This window comes from Hylobates moloch, unplaced genomic scaffold, assembly GCF_009828535.3.
Source record: "Hylobates moloch isolate HMO894 unplaced genomic scaffold, HMol_V3 SCAFFOLD_16, whole genome shotgun sequence".
Lineage (NCBI taxonomy): Eukaryota > Metazoa > Chordata > Mammalia > Primates > Hylobatidae > Hylobates > Hylobates moloch.
In genome coordinates, this window is record NW_026652291.1 from 27,444,109 (window position 1) to 27,458,898 (window position 14,790).

Consider the following 14,790-nt stretch of genomic DNA (forward strand, 5'->3'; position numbering starts at 1 on the left):
GCAAATCTCAAATTCAGGACATTTGAGACCCAAACTCAGGCACATAAGACAGCCCAAAGAGCAAATGTTATTCCATCTCTACGGCACTGTATAATTTAAAAGAAAAAAATTAAAAACCACAGGCCACTACTCAGCAGCTCTGTGACCACAGGCAAATTACTAAACCTCTCTGAGCCTTGGTTCCTACCTCTGTAAGATGAGGCTAATAACCGCTCCATCACAGAGCTGATGGGACAACTCAACGATGTAACATATTTGCAGAGCCTAACACAGGCTCTCGCATATGGAAGGCACTCAGTAAACATCCACCTCCTCCCTTGCTATCTTCACACAGTCCCATATTCCCAACTCTTCTTGCCTCTCTGCTCACCCCAGCTAACTCTTCTGGGTGCTGGGCCCACTGGCACCATGCTGATGTTTTAGATCCCAGGACAGTAGGAAGCCAACCATTACACATACCCAAACCAAAAAGCAAGTAACCATGACCTTGAACAGAAAGGACATTTATATTTACTTCAGTGGCTATAAAAGACACCATAAAATATACTATGCAGCACACATCCTCATGATTAATAATCAGATATTGCAAATTATACTCTCAGGTCCCTGGGTGCATCCAACTGGTCACTAAGAACAATTAATTCTTTCGGGAAATAAAAGGATTGTGAATTGTCGCTGATCACTGAAAAATCTGCTTGCTGTACTATGAATAAAGAGTACAGAAAATTAGGCTCAAATTCAGGATTTTTTCTGCCCTTGTGAATTGGGTGAAGTAAGATCAGAGAGACTCAAATACAATTACTGTCCATGAAAGCAGACAGTAGGACCTGCCAAAGACAAAGACATGGGAATTAGAGCGGGAGCTTAGGGATGTCCAAGAAACAGAAGCAGACAACCAGGCTGGGGGGAGAGGCAGTGCTGGCAGCAAGCAATGGGGTAGAAACACAGAAGTTTCCCAGTGAAAACCTAGCCACAGTGACGGAGGTTTCAGCAAGAGGACGAAGATCTCCAGAAGGACTGGGGGGAGACAAGTAGAATTCCAGGCCTAAAACTGGGGCCACTGAATGAGAACCAAAGGGATAAGTCAGGAAACAGTAGAACAAGGTTGGCGCCCAGGTCACAGAAAAACAAGGTCCAAGGTTTTAGCTGAGCCTCTGAGTTCCTGGCCTTGGGCTTCTTAACTCCTCCAACCACAGTCTGAGTCTTGGAAGGTGAGAGAAACCCCCAAGAAGCAGGAAGTGGCCCCACAGTGGAAGTGGCCCCACAGGTTGGAAGGATTACAAGAGCAAGAAGCCAAGCAGAAGATCACACCAATACTCAATTCAGGTCCACTCTGACCTAATGGGCATTGTAGGTGAACTCCCAACCTAGAAGAAAAATCCCACCAAACAGCCCCTGGCCTTCTGTTCCCTACATCTCCCTGGGAAACCCTGAGGAAGCAGCAACCAAGAGGAACCATAAGCCCTTGGTGAGGACCATGAGCACACTCTGGAAGGGCATGTGCCTGGGGTCAGGTGAGAGGCCAGTGAGTTATGATGGACAAACCCTGCAACCTTGAAGGAGTTTTTATTGAAACACAGTACAGAAAACACCAAAGGTCACTGACAGCAGTGAGCTCATGGCTGTAATGGAGTCGGCCCCAGATGCCAAACCACCTCGCTGAGGTGTGACTTCCTCTGGAGGGTGACATGGCAAGGAAAGGGAAGGTGTCCTCTGTCAAGTTCAGAGACCATGTTCACCTCCAACAAAATCACACTCCCTACAAGTTCAGTGTGCCCCCCAGTGGCACCGGTGGCACATCTTGACAATGGGAAGGGTTAACGGAAGTAGTGGGGACATCCAACCCAATGGCACATACCAGGAATGGGAATGTAGGCTGCCGAGTCTTCTTGGAGAAGAAGAGAGAGCTATGCCACAGTTCAGCTTGTGGGCCCTGAGACAAGGGCCACAGTGTGCGCAGAGGATTCCAAAGAAGGAGGATGGTGACATGGACAGTGACTCTGGGGCTGCGGGCCACGATGTGGTAAAAATGGAGCAGCCGGGTGGAGGCAAGATGAGGGGCTGAGGAGTGGAAAGACACCAGAATGGGGCAAGGGGAGCAATTCCACTCAGAGTGGAGCAGGAAACAGCCAGCACATTAGGGCCAGGACCCGGTCGGCCAGCTTCAACCCCTTCACACGCAGGATGAGCTCATGGAGGTTGATCTGCCATAAGTTGAAGGCCTCGCTGAAAGAGATCTGGGTCCTTCTGAAGAATGAACAGGTATTCTTCTTCTTGTGCCTGGAAGAAGGGAAAGAAAAAAGGAGAAAAGAGATAAAGAGGCAAGAAACATTAGCTCTGTATCATTTAGAAAAACTAAAGATGGTGGCTTTGGCCAACTCACCAGCTCCCTGCCCCTAGGGACTACTCTTGGATACAGGATCATACTATACCACTACCCAATCAGGATCCAGAGGAAATCAAATATTTCAAAGGAGTTTTTCAAATAAGTGGAATAAACAAAAGCAGTTGTTTCACAGGGCATCAATGGTCTAATAAACCCATTGGGTAGAACATTCCAAAGTTTCTTTCTCCAAAAGCATAGTAAATGTATGCCAACCAAGAATCCCCCAAACTCAAAAATAGTCAAAGCCTTTCCAAACTTTCTAAGGATAAGAATCACTTGGAAACCTGGTCAGGTGGTCCTGGGAGGCTAAGGCCATTATGAATTCAGCCCAGCTCAATCCCTTCTGCACCAACAAAAGGACATGATGAAAACTGGTGTTTATGATGATGACCTATTCAAGACTTCATTTCCTGAACTCTCAGAGGAAGAATAAATCAAAGTTGGCCCTTTCAGTGTGCAGTATATTATGCTGTAAACTAATTCAATATTTGATAATGGGTACGTGATATATATGGTCAAATCTCCCTTCACCAGATAGGTTCCCAGAATGGTCCATTCCCAGCATGGAAGGGCTAGAAATTGAGCATCATCTAGGCTTCCCCTCTTGAGTGAGAACAATCATCCAGAGCATGGCCCTTCCGATGTATTCGTCACACTCAGTAATAGAGCCTGAAACCCTCTTTCCTCTGGAACTAGCTCCCTGAGGAAGCACACTTCTCTTCCTCATTAATGCCCAAAGGTGCTGAGGCATCTAAAAAGATCTGAGGCCGGACATGGTGGCTCATGCCTGTAATCCCAGGACTTTGGGAGGCCAAGGCAGGTGGATCACTCGAGGTCAGGAGTTCAAGACCAGCCTGGCCAACATGGTGAAACCCCATCTCTACTAAAAATATAAAAATTAGCTGGGCATGGTGGTGGGCACCTGTAATTCTAGCTACTCAGGAGACTGAGGCAGGAGAATCACTTGAATTCGGGAGATGAAGGTTGCAGTGAGCCGAGATCACACCACTGTACTCCAGCCTGGGGGAGAGAGTCAGACTCTGTCTCAAAAAAGAAGATAAATTAAATAAATAAATAAATAAATAAAAAGATCTGAGATCAAGAGAACCTGAGTCACAGTCTCACCTACAGGACAAACAGCACTGGCCTGGCTGACAAGTCCCAGGACCAATTAGCGGAGAGATACACATCAGGGCTTCCTGACCTCAAACTTGGGATACTTAGATGGGGCTGAGACTCTCAGAAAACATTTCAAACTTTAACTTTTCCTGCAGGGAGATCTGGAGATTTGAAGCTCAGGCAGGGCCCTGTAGACTGGTGGGGAAAGGTGGCAGCAAAAGCAGGACCCCTGGGGCAGGCCAGGGGGCTAGGAGGGGAGGAGAGGGAGGAGCCCACACTCACTCAGCTAGCGCTCTGATGCAGCAACGTGACATGTTGAGAAAGGAGCTGGCGCTGGCGCGGGTGCCCAGCGCAGCCTCAATGCCACGCAGCAGGTCGTTGGTCTTCAAGATGAGCAGCATCTGGCGCGGCACGTGGTTGAGGAGACGGCTGATTTGGGGGAGGTAGTTGGCCGCATTGTTGCGAATCTCTAAGTCCTGAGGCAGCAATGGGGCAACAGAAACAGATGGTTGGTATGGGCAGTGGGGCCAGGGGTGGCAGGGGTCTGGCAGGCTGTGACCAGATGGCTGCAAAGAAGCCCCAGGAAGGAGCTTCAGGCACCGCTGTCTTGGCACTGCTAGGAGCACTCCCCATAGAGAAGTCTAGCACAAGCCACTGTATAGCCTGACAAACCCGGAAGGGGATGTCTCAGCCAAACTTCTAGGAAAGCATTGGATGTGACACAGGATACATTGATAGAGACCAGGTTATTCTCCAAGGCTTCTTCACTGGCCGCAATTTTAGATCAGGTCTGGAAGGACCCCCAGAAGCCAGTACCAGCTGAGTCTGGTCTCCTACCCCTCCAAGCCTAGCTCAGGCTGACCTAACTTCAACCCAACTCCAAAGTCCTGCCTAATAGCCTGCACCCTGCCAGACCATGCCGCTGCTCACACTCCATTGCTTACCACTATCCTCGCACAGGAGCCAGTCTCATCCCTCCTGTGGCCCAAGGTCTGATGCCCTGGCCTAGGATCCAGGATTAGCCCTTCATGCTGGTCATCACCACAGCCCTTGACCTACCCGGTCTTTAAGTTTGGGGTCTGGCCTCCCCACGATCCTTGTCCCTACACTCTTCACAGCTCTAGGCAGATAACTGTCCCCAGCCAAATCCTAAATATAAGGTGGTTCTGACGCCTTTTCAGTCTCCATAGATATGATGATGATGGTGACAATAAGCACCATATATTGAGCATTTACTAAAGAAGCCAGGCGCTTTGACAATGTTGGCATGATTAATTGATTTAATCCTCACAACAACCCTATCGGTGTATTATCCTCATTTAAGATGAGAAAACACAGGCATTGAGAAGTTAAGTGCTAGTAAGTGGTGAGATGGGACGTGAACCCAGGCAGTCCAGCTCCCGAGCCTGTGCTCTCACCATCTGGCAATACTACACCTCCTCACCTCACCGCAGGACTCCACGACTCTGGGTAAGTTCTCTAATCTCTTTCAACTTAGTGTCCTCACTCAAAAATTGGGAATGCCAATACCCTCTGTGCCCACCTCCCAGCAGCACTTGGGAGGGTCACCAGAGATAAGGTCTGAGGAAGCAATCAGTGCCAAGTCATAATGAGGAGACCGGGGTGCTGCTGAAAGGCTTTACCACCCCACTCCTCTCCGAAGCAGCAGGGCTCTCCATCCTTTCAGGAGCACGTGTGGGCTGCTGAGAACAGAGTCACTGCAAAACTTGAAATGTCTTGAACTGCCTCTCAGGCAGGAGCTATCAGACTGGAACATCTCAGCACAAAGCCAGACCTCAAGAGGTGCCTGTGGCCACAGCTACAAGTCCCCTGCTCACCACAGGGACCCCCGTCTCAGCACGGTCAGGACTGGCCTGGCAACAGCCTCTCAGCTCCTTCAGTCACCCAGGCTACTACCGGGGACAGCTCTCAGAGCAGGCAGAGTCTCCAGCTAAGACACATCCTGATGGTGGGTGTCTGCAGTAGACCCTGTTGGGTGTCTACCTGAGTCTTTACCCCAATCTCCTTTATTAAAAGAACCCAGGCTCATGCCTGTAATCCTAGCACTTTGGGAGGCCAAGATAGGCAGATCACGACGTCAGAAGCTCGAGACCAGCCTGGCCAACATAGTGAAATCCCATCTCTACTAAAAATACAAAAGTTAGCCAGGCATGGTGGCGCACGCCTGTAGTCCCAGCTACTCAGGAGGCTGAGGCAGGAGAACCGCTTGGAACCCGGAAGGCAGAAGTTGTGGTGAGCTGAGATCACACCACTGTACTCTGGCCTAGGCAACAGAGCAAGACTCTGTCTCAAAAAAAGAAAAAAAAAAAAATTTGTTCACTTGATCCCTTGGGTCATGCTCCATAGGGAGGTGCAGCCCCTCCCTGGCCCCAGCAGGGAATCTGGATTGAGTTCAGCCAGGGCTGGCTCTGAGCTCTCAGCCCCTTGCCACATGACTGGTTTAGGCATGGACACGTGACCTGCTTCAGCCAATGAGGCAAGAGGAGGCTGCTGGAGGGAAGCCAACACTTCTAGGGAAGGTTTTCTTGCTCTTAAATGGTATAAGGAGACATAGTGCCTTATTCCTGCCTCTAGCCACCACTGAATGAAGATGTAAAGCTTGGAACCACCACAGTCATCTTGAAATTGTGACGGAAAGCCCAGAGGATCACAAGTTAGCCGAGGGACCTGAATTTGTTGATCCACTGAGCTAACCCACCCATCTCCGGGCTTCTTGTAAGAGAGAGAACAAATTCCTTATGTTTAAGCCACGGTTAGTTGGGGAAACATTCTCCTTTATACAATGTTGGAGGTTCCCCTAATCCTCAATGAGAGCAGGGCTCAGAAAGACCGAGCCTGTGGATCCCTGAGACCAGGCAGACCTGGAGTAGCTAACTTTATGATCTATCTGGGTTGTCCAAAGTGAGCAAATGGAGTAAGTGTCTCCAGAACGTTCACAAATGCCCCTCTACCAGACCCAGTCCCAGGATGGCAGGGACCTTATAAAAAGATGTACAAGACGGGGCCTTTGCCTTCCAAGTGCTTACCACATAGTTGGAGAATTAAGGCGTGCAGACAAATAACTACAAGGGGCATGGTGTACTTGCCTTGTTAGTGATACAAGTATTAAGGGGTGACTTTTGGCAAAGGTGATAAGAACAGGCTTTCTGGAAGAGACGAGACTTTTTCAAAGGACTGGCATTTAAACTGAGTCTTTATCAATGAATAAGAATGCAAAAACAGGCTGGGCATCGTGGCTCATGCTTGTAATCCCAGCACTTTGGGAGGCCGAGATGGGTGGATCACAAGGTCAGGAGATTGAGACCATCCTGGCCAACATGGCGAAACCCTGTCTCTACTAAATATACAAAAACTAGCCGGGTGTGGTGGCACATGCCTGTAATCCCAGCTACTCAGGAGGCTGAGGCAAGAGAATGGCTTGAACCTGGGAGGCGGAGGTTGCAGTGAGCCAAGATTGTGCCACTGCACTCCAGCCTGGGCGACAGAGAGAGACTCTGTCTCAGAAAAAAAGGAAAAACAAAATTCTATCTTAGTTAATAAAAACAAATATACTGAGAACCTAGTACATGCCATGTGACCTCATCCAGGCCTGAGGTTTTAAATATCACCTTACCCTGAAGACTCTTAAATTTGTATTTTAAGTCTAGACCTCTTCTGTGAACTCCAGTCTTAGCTGCCCATGACATCTCTACCTGCTCAAGAGAACCGTTGACTACCCCACCCCAAATATGTCCTTCCCAGTCTTCCCTATGACAGGAAATAGCACCATCCCCCACCATAAAACTCATCCCAAAAAACTATGATGCAGCTTTGGCCCTGCCCTTTCCCCCCTCTCCACATCCAGTCCTACAGAAACTCAATCTTACTTCCAAAACACAGCTTGGCTCCACTGCCTCTCTCCATCTCTGTTGCCACCAGTGTAGCCTGAGCCCCTGTCATCTCTCAACCTGGAGTCCTAGCCCAGACTCCTAAATGATCACCACCACTCATCTCACCCCACTCGAGAGAGATACTTAAAAAGAGCAAGCCTGGGCATCTCCCTCTCCTGCTCAGAGCCTATCAAGGGCTTTGTTTTGTGCTGAGAATTAATTGGAACATCTTCCTGTGGCTTTTAAGACCCTGCGTGATGATCTTCCTGCCCACGGCTCCTCTGTCTTCTCATCCTACTGTCCTCCTCACCACGCTCTGGGCCATACCAAACGCTTTCTTTCCCCTTGGCTTGAGTGTGCCTGGAATGTGTCCTTCAAATTCTTCCTGGAACTGGTGCCCTTCTTGTCCTTTGAGCCTCAGCTGAAATGTCACCTCCTCAAGCCAGGTCTTCTCTGAGTGCTGCCCCGCCCCCTTACTCACAGGACCCTACTTGTTTTGTCCAGGGCACTGACAACCTGCAATTATCCCATTCACCTGTTTGTTCACTTGTTTACTATCTGTCTTCCTCAACCAAAGTGTAAATTACACAGAAGGCCTGTCTGCCTGTTCATCATGGGATCTTTAGCTGGTACCCACAGCCCAACAAAAACAAATGTTTGTCAAATGAACGAACTTCAGGAACTATGGATAGGCACTTTACATGCACTATCAATAAAACAGAAATTATCCTTATCATCCTACTTTACAAAAGAGGAAAATTGTCTCTCTTCCTTTGAGATGACAGGCTTCAAGGCTGTAGAAGCCGAGAGCAGTTGGTGGTCATTTTTGCCACCACGCTTGCTGGAGAAGGATGTCAACTTGGAGGAAAGTGGAACCGAGAGATGGGGACGGATGGCCTCTTTGATGACATCATTTGAGAATCTGGATCTAGCCATTCCCAAAGCTGCCTATCACAAAGCAGCTTACAGGGTAAGCAGCTTACCCTGAGGCTCAAAGAGGTGATGAGGACCACCCAAGGTCACACTGTAAGGAAGAGGAGGTGCTGGAGCCCAGGGCTTTCTGACTGCACAGGCAGAACCCTTCCCTGATGGTGAGCAGGGGCCTCAACTGGAGCCCAAGGCCATCCCCCACCTGGATTCAGGCAATTCTAAGTGGGTCTGGCAAATTAATAGGCTGTGAAGACAGCAGCCAATTCCCGGAGGCTGGAAAAGCCTCCTGGAAGGGAGCCCACCCTGAGCCAGGAGGAATGATCTCGCCCCCATAAGCCTCTGTCGTGCAAGCAGAGGTGGGTCTGAGTACCGGGTGGAGGTGCTCCTGATATGTCTCCTAGCCCAGACTCCATGAGACTCTTGTCTAGGTGAAACGGAGAAATGAGCTACAAATAATGACCACAAAAAAGCTGCTTTAGCCTTGCCAACATGGCGAAACCCCGTCTCTACTAAAAACACAAAAATTAGCCAGGCATGCTGACATGCACCTGTAGTCCCAGCTACTTGGGAGGCTGAGACAGGAGAATCGCTTGAACCTGGGAGGCAGAGGTTGCAGTGAGCTGATATCATGCCACTGCACTCCAGCCTGGGCGACAGAGTGAGACGCCATCTTATTAAAAAAAAAAAAGTCTGCAGACGAGATGAGCACCCCTGCTTGAATGCCACCTGAGAAGTGAAGGGCTCTCTCAGCTTGGTGCCTTAGAGGAGCCATGTGATGGGAGACAGTGCCAGGCAGGACACAGCAGAAGTACTGCCAGATTTATTTAAGAGATAGTCCCTAAGGATTCCCAGAGGTCTTGTGGGAGGACTTGGGGAAGGCCTGGAATCTAGTGTGAGCAGGTCAGAGCTAAAGCTACAGAAGTCTGAGTTATTATGGTGAATGTGCCCCTGTTTCCTCCAGACTGATAAGGCTTGGAGGGGAGCTAGGGAGTTATCACCCCCTTTCCCTCCTTCCATCCAGGGCATTATTTCTCCTTGTCTTTCTCTTCTTGTCCAATATAGCTCCAATTCTTCCCCTCCCCCAACACAGAGCCCACCAGTCTAGACTCTTAGACCCTACTTGGAAGGGGTCCATAGGCCACCTCTAGCCCTGCCTTCTGCATTTAGGAAGAGGCAGGGCCTGGAGGGGTCCCCTACCTCAGTGGCAGTGACGGGAGCTTGGCTGATGCCTCTGTTGACCGAGTCCCATGACCGTGCCGTCAGCATGCAGGCAAACAAGGGGTAGAGTTCCCCGGCTCCCAGGCGCTGGCTGTACTCCTTCACTCTCTTCATGTCAGTCCAGATCAGAGACTGCCAGAGGTGGCAGTAATTCAGGCGGAATTCTTCCGTGAGCACCTAGGGTGGAGGCGGCAGTCGTGGGACTTGAGCCTCGTCTCCCCACCAAAGGCCCAAGTCCCTGGCTGATGCCAACCATTGCAAAAGACGACGGTGAGGACTGCACCTTCCCACGGCATCTGCTTCTCCCCCAGAGCTCTGCCATCCCTGAAGGCTCAAGTTCCAAGCAACTCTTTAACAAGCCTTGACCCTGAGTGGCAGTGACTATTAACTGCCCAGCCAAGTCTACATTCTCCTCCTCTTCCCAGGTACAGGCTCCTTTCTCAGCCTCCCTCAAAGTTAGATGTGGTCCTCAGCATGAGCCCGACTGACGGAATGTGGCAGAAGCTCCACTTCCAGGTCTGGCCCACAGAAACTTTCCCCTGCACGCTCCTCCAAGCCCTCACCCTGCTGCCAGCTGCCAGCACCATCACCTCTGGTGAGGCTTGGGAGGCAGAGCCTGGCAGTCTCCTCCACCCATCCAGGACTGGCATGTGAGCAAGCAATTAAGCTTCTGCTGTATCTGGGCCATCATTCTGGTGCCACATGTGAAAACAGCTAGCCTACCCTAAACTAACGCATTCTACTTCGTTAAGCCTTTCAGAAGAGGCCAAGATTCTGGGCTGTGGGATCAGGTCCCTGAGAGAAGGAGCAGAATCCCCTGGGGCCCAGATTGGCAGTGAATTTCCCATCCTCCAAGTAGGAGCTCCTGGCTCCTTTGAACCAGATCTGCATCCTGAGGACACAGTCTGAGGCCCTCCAGCCCCCATTGGCTGCCTGCCCCCTTTCCCGCTAGGTAGTATATCCTCACTAGGCCTGAACATGTAGTTACTCCTTCCCCATAAAGTCCCAGCTCATGCAGAGGACAGCTCACTTCTGAGGATCCTTGCTGGCCTGGGGCTCCATGGGAAAGTACAATCTAACATACAAGCCTATTTCCATCTACTCCTCACAATTGCCTATAAAGGGGGTACCGTCACCCTCACCTTCATGAGGAGGAAGCTGAAGCTCTGAGAGCTCTGTGACAGTGACTTGCACAAAATGACAGCTCCAAGGGAGAGAGCAGGGTCCTTTCCAGCTACCCTTGCTATCTCCCTCCCGGTTCTGCAGCTAATTACAGTGGTCGGCAGACTCTAACCCCAGAGGCCCCGGGGCTGGGTAACAAAGGCCTCTTCTACCTGGTAAAGCCCGTGGTCCAACAGGACAATCTCCGCCTTTCCTGTGCCGGGGTGCTTCCGCACCAGTACATTGCCGGGGTGGGGATCGCAGTGCACGAAGCCATTGACGAAGATCATCTCACTATACATCTTGCCCAGGTGGCGTGAGATCTGAAAGAGAAGGGGGGCAGGTGGGAGCTCCTCTCCACTCACATCTATCTCAGGGACTTCTATCTGGTCTCTCAATGTGGTCACTTTTAAGGGGAGGCCAGAGAAAATCGGTGGGCCGGAGCAGTTGTGGTGGGAGTGATTGTTTGAGATGATATACTTTTTGAGCTTAAGATTTCTTAACTTTAGCTGCACCTTAGAATCATGAAACCATGTGGGTGGTACAAGGCACCTGTATTTTTTAAAGTTCGAGGTGATGTGGACATGTGATTAGGTAGGAGAACTGCACTCTCCACCTCCCACACCCACCCCTCCACTTGTCCCCCATTTCTCTCCTCCATGCCCTTTTATCAGTCCTTCTCCATTTTTCCCCCAAAGCTGAGAATGGGCTGAAAAGCTGGGCTGGGGGAGACATTCCACTCACCCCTTCTCCAAAGAACAGGGTGGGGGGCTGAGGATCAGGTGCAGGTGACCCCACTGCCTCCTCTGGGGCTGCCCCACCTGCTCCAGGCCTGTGCCAGGTGGACCCAGAGTCACAGGCCTGTCTCCCCTCTCCCTGCTCCCCTCCCTGCCAGAGCCCAATGCTAATCTGATTTATGATGTCTGCACAGAAGAAATGACACTAGAGAAGCCGTTTAAATCATCCTGTCACTGCTGCTCTCCCTGACGAGGCAGGCTTCTTATCTCTAGTCCCTTTTTTATTAAAGCTAAAAGCCTCTTCCCAGCTAAGGAACAGCTGCTGAATAAAGCCAGACCTGGGCCCATAGAGGGTCTGTTGACAGGTTTCCAGGGGACAAAGAGATGCTCGACCCAGAAAGCTGACACCCCAGGACACAAGCTGCCCTAGGCAACCCTCTTGGCCCCAGCTAGACCCCATGGTCATTAACAAACCTAACCTGGTCAGAGGGGAGAGGAGCTGGGGCCCACGTGTGGGGAACACAGGATTGGGATCTTAAAAATTCTCCTCTTTCCCCCAGCCTGCAAAGTCCTACCTGACCAGGCCCTGCCTCCTGCCTGGTCTCATCTCACACCACACTGACATTCCAGCCATATTCACTCTTTCTCTTCCCCAGCAATCCCTGTGCTTTCTGGCCTCAGGGCCTTTGCACATGCTATTCCTGCTGCCAGGAGCATTCCTGCCATCTCCCCTTCACCTGGCTTACCCTCTCTCTTCCTTCCCACCCCAGGTCAGCATCACCTCTCTGAGGAAGCCCTCCCCGGCCTCCAAGGCAAAATGAGGTTGTCTCGCCATACGTTCTCAAAGGCCTTTTCTTTCAGGGCACTAGCTCACTATTTGTGTGATTATTTGATTAATGACCATCTATCCCACTATCATAAACTCCGAAGATGGCAGGGACTCACTCTGCTTTATTAAACAGCTTTGTTGAGGTATAATTTATGGACCACAGACTGGCTCTATTATGTATCCACTTGCTTGTAACAGTGGCAAACACGTGACTATGACTCTGCGTTCAACATGAGTGAGACCCTCATCTCTGTTTTCCTAAGATGCTGTGGTTCCTGCCTCGATGTTTATTCTAACCCCATTAATCTCTTCTGAATCCCAATCAATTATAATTTGCCCCAAATTAAATCATCAAGAATGACCCTACTTTAGTAACAACCAGCTGACATCCTTATTAGCCTCCCAAAGGTAGGGACAATTATGATCCTCATTTGCAGACGAGAAACTGATTCATCAAGGTTTAACTTACTCATGGCTAGAAAAGGGTCGAGCCAAGATTCACACCAGCTGACCCTGCAGCCTTCCAGTAACTGCTATTCTACGCTGGCTTGCACCCACTTTTGCACTTTTCAATTGAGCGTTGTGACCTTAAACAAGTTGCTTATGCCCTCAGCTTCAGTATAATGGAAATAATAATAGTCCCACCCTCAGGGGTCACTGGGAAGGTAAATGAGAGTGCCACGGTGCTGTGCCCTGGTGACTCTCATAAGCGGCCCCGATTCCTCATAACACCCCTGGAAGGTGAGCAGACTAGCTTTTATTGTACGTTTTTAAGAGGTGAAGAGATGTAAGACACTATGCCCGCTACCACGCCAGCCCTCCAGCTCCTGCCATTTTCCTGGGGTGAAACAGACATCCCAGTACTCAGTGTCTGTTGGCCTTAGGAGCAGGACTTTGCCCCAGGTCAAGTTCTCAGACTCAGGCTGAGATGCCAGATGCCCCAGGGCCACCACTGTCTGCTTCCTTGGAGAGGGGGCCCCCAGCCAGGGCTGGTCCTGGGTGAGCCAGCAAGTCAGTCCTCACCTCGATGCCACCAAGAACCTCTTCTGTGAGGCTCTCTGGAGCTTCATGGAGCCATGCTTTGAAAGGCTGTATCTGCCAAACCAATTGCATTTATTAAGTAATCACTCATTTTTATTTGTCAAGGACGCATATAAGGTCCAATCAGGGCTCCTGATCAGCCCAAGATAAGCAGTGCAGCCAGACTGAGCTGACAGAATTCTAGCCAAAAAAGGAGAGAAATGACATTTCATTTAGTCTGGGCAGGCCTGTCATGGGGAGATGTATGATCTCCCTTAAGCTTTCTGAAATATTGCTAATCGCTCTGGGCCCCCTATTACTACATTGAAAGATGGTCCCTAAGGGTCTGGGGGCTCAGGATTGGGAGCCCTTGCCTCTGAGGAGTGAGCTGCTGCTGGTGGGGTTGGGAAGGGTGGGGGCTGCCAATTGCTGCTCATATCCACATGAGAAGAGCCACCAGAGTGGCCCGCTCCATCTCAACACCCCCAATCCACCTGCCTCCACCTCGTATCTTTCCATCTGGGGCTGTTCCTAATGTTTGTTTTAACCAGATTTCACCAGCATAGACAGAGACAGGAGGGGGAGTCCCTGCCAATGGCATGGTTCTGTCACTCTGGGCACGGGAGATCTGAGGATAAGGCACCTCTCTTCTCAGTCTGGGTCCAAGTTCCCTTAGCAGCTACGTGGGACGAACCCCACCTGCTCTACTTGCTCACAGAGAAACCTTGAGATTCAATGTCAAAATAGGATCACAATGAGAAAGCACTTTACACACTATAAGACACACACCACAGTTTGTTTTTCATGCAGTAGCTTATCTTTTTTTTTTTTTTTTTTTTTTGAGACGGAGTCTCGCTCTGTCACCCAGGCTGGAATGCAGTGGCCTGATCTCGGCTCACTGCAAGCTCCGCCTCCCAGGTTCACGCCATTCTCCTGCCTCAGCCTCCCGAGTAGCTGGGACTACAGGTGCCTGCCACCATGCCCGGCTAATTTTTTGTATTTTTAGTAGAGACGGGGTTTCACCGTGTTAGCCAGGATGGTCTCGATCTCCCTGACTGACCTCTTGATCTGCCCTCCTCAGCCTCCCAAAGTGCTGGGATTACAGGCATGAGCCACTGTGCCCGGCCTATCATTTTTAACTTAGAAAACATACATACCCACTATCACCCTCAAAGCCTAATTTTCAAAGTTTAAAGCACGGCTCATATAAATATAGAATGTGTGCCAGGCACAGTGGCCCACACCTATAATCCCAACACTTTGGGAGGCTCAGGAGGGATGATTGCTTGAGGACAGGAGTTTTAGACCAGCCTGGGCAACATACCAAGACCCCATCTCTACAGAAAATTAAAAATTCAGCCAAGTGTGGTGGAGCACACATATGGTTCTATCTACTTGGGAGGCTAAGGCAGAAGGATCACTTGAGCCCAGGAGTTCGAGACTGCAGTGAGCTATGATGGCACCACTGTACTCCAGCCTGGGTGATACAGCGAGACCCTC

General features: G+C 50.2%; 1 protein-coding gene across 5 annotated transcripts in view; it reads right to left on the bottom strand.

The window, feature by feature from the left end:
* Positions 1-487: 487 nt before the first annotated feature.
* The window catches only part of ADCK1 (aarF domain containing kinase 1), a 167,168-nt gene continuing 152,865 nt past the window's right edge, over positions 488-14,790 (bottom strand). For 3 of the 5 annotated variants that reach the window (XM_058429346.1, XM_058429345.1, XM_058429348.1), the window contains 4 exons: positions 10,878-11,027; positions 9,523-9,720; positions 3,788-3,981; positions 1,981-2,280 (listed from right to left, as the gene is read on the bottom strand). In XM_058429346.1, the coding sequence (XP_058285329.1) occupies positions 2,109-2,280; positions 3,788-3,981; positions 9,523-9,720; positions 10,878-11,027 (714 nt within the window). In that variant the 3' untranslated portion in view covers positions 1,981-2,108. Of the gene's footprint in view, positions 2,281-3,787; positions 3,982-9,522; positions 9,721-10,877; positions 11,028-14,790 lie in introns of all 5 variants that reach the window. The other 2 variants (XM_058429347.1, XM_032180252.2) reach the window with 1 other exon arrangement.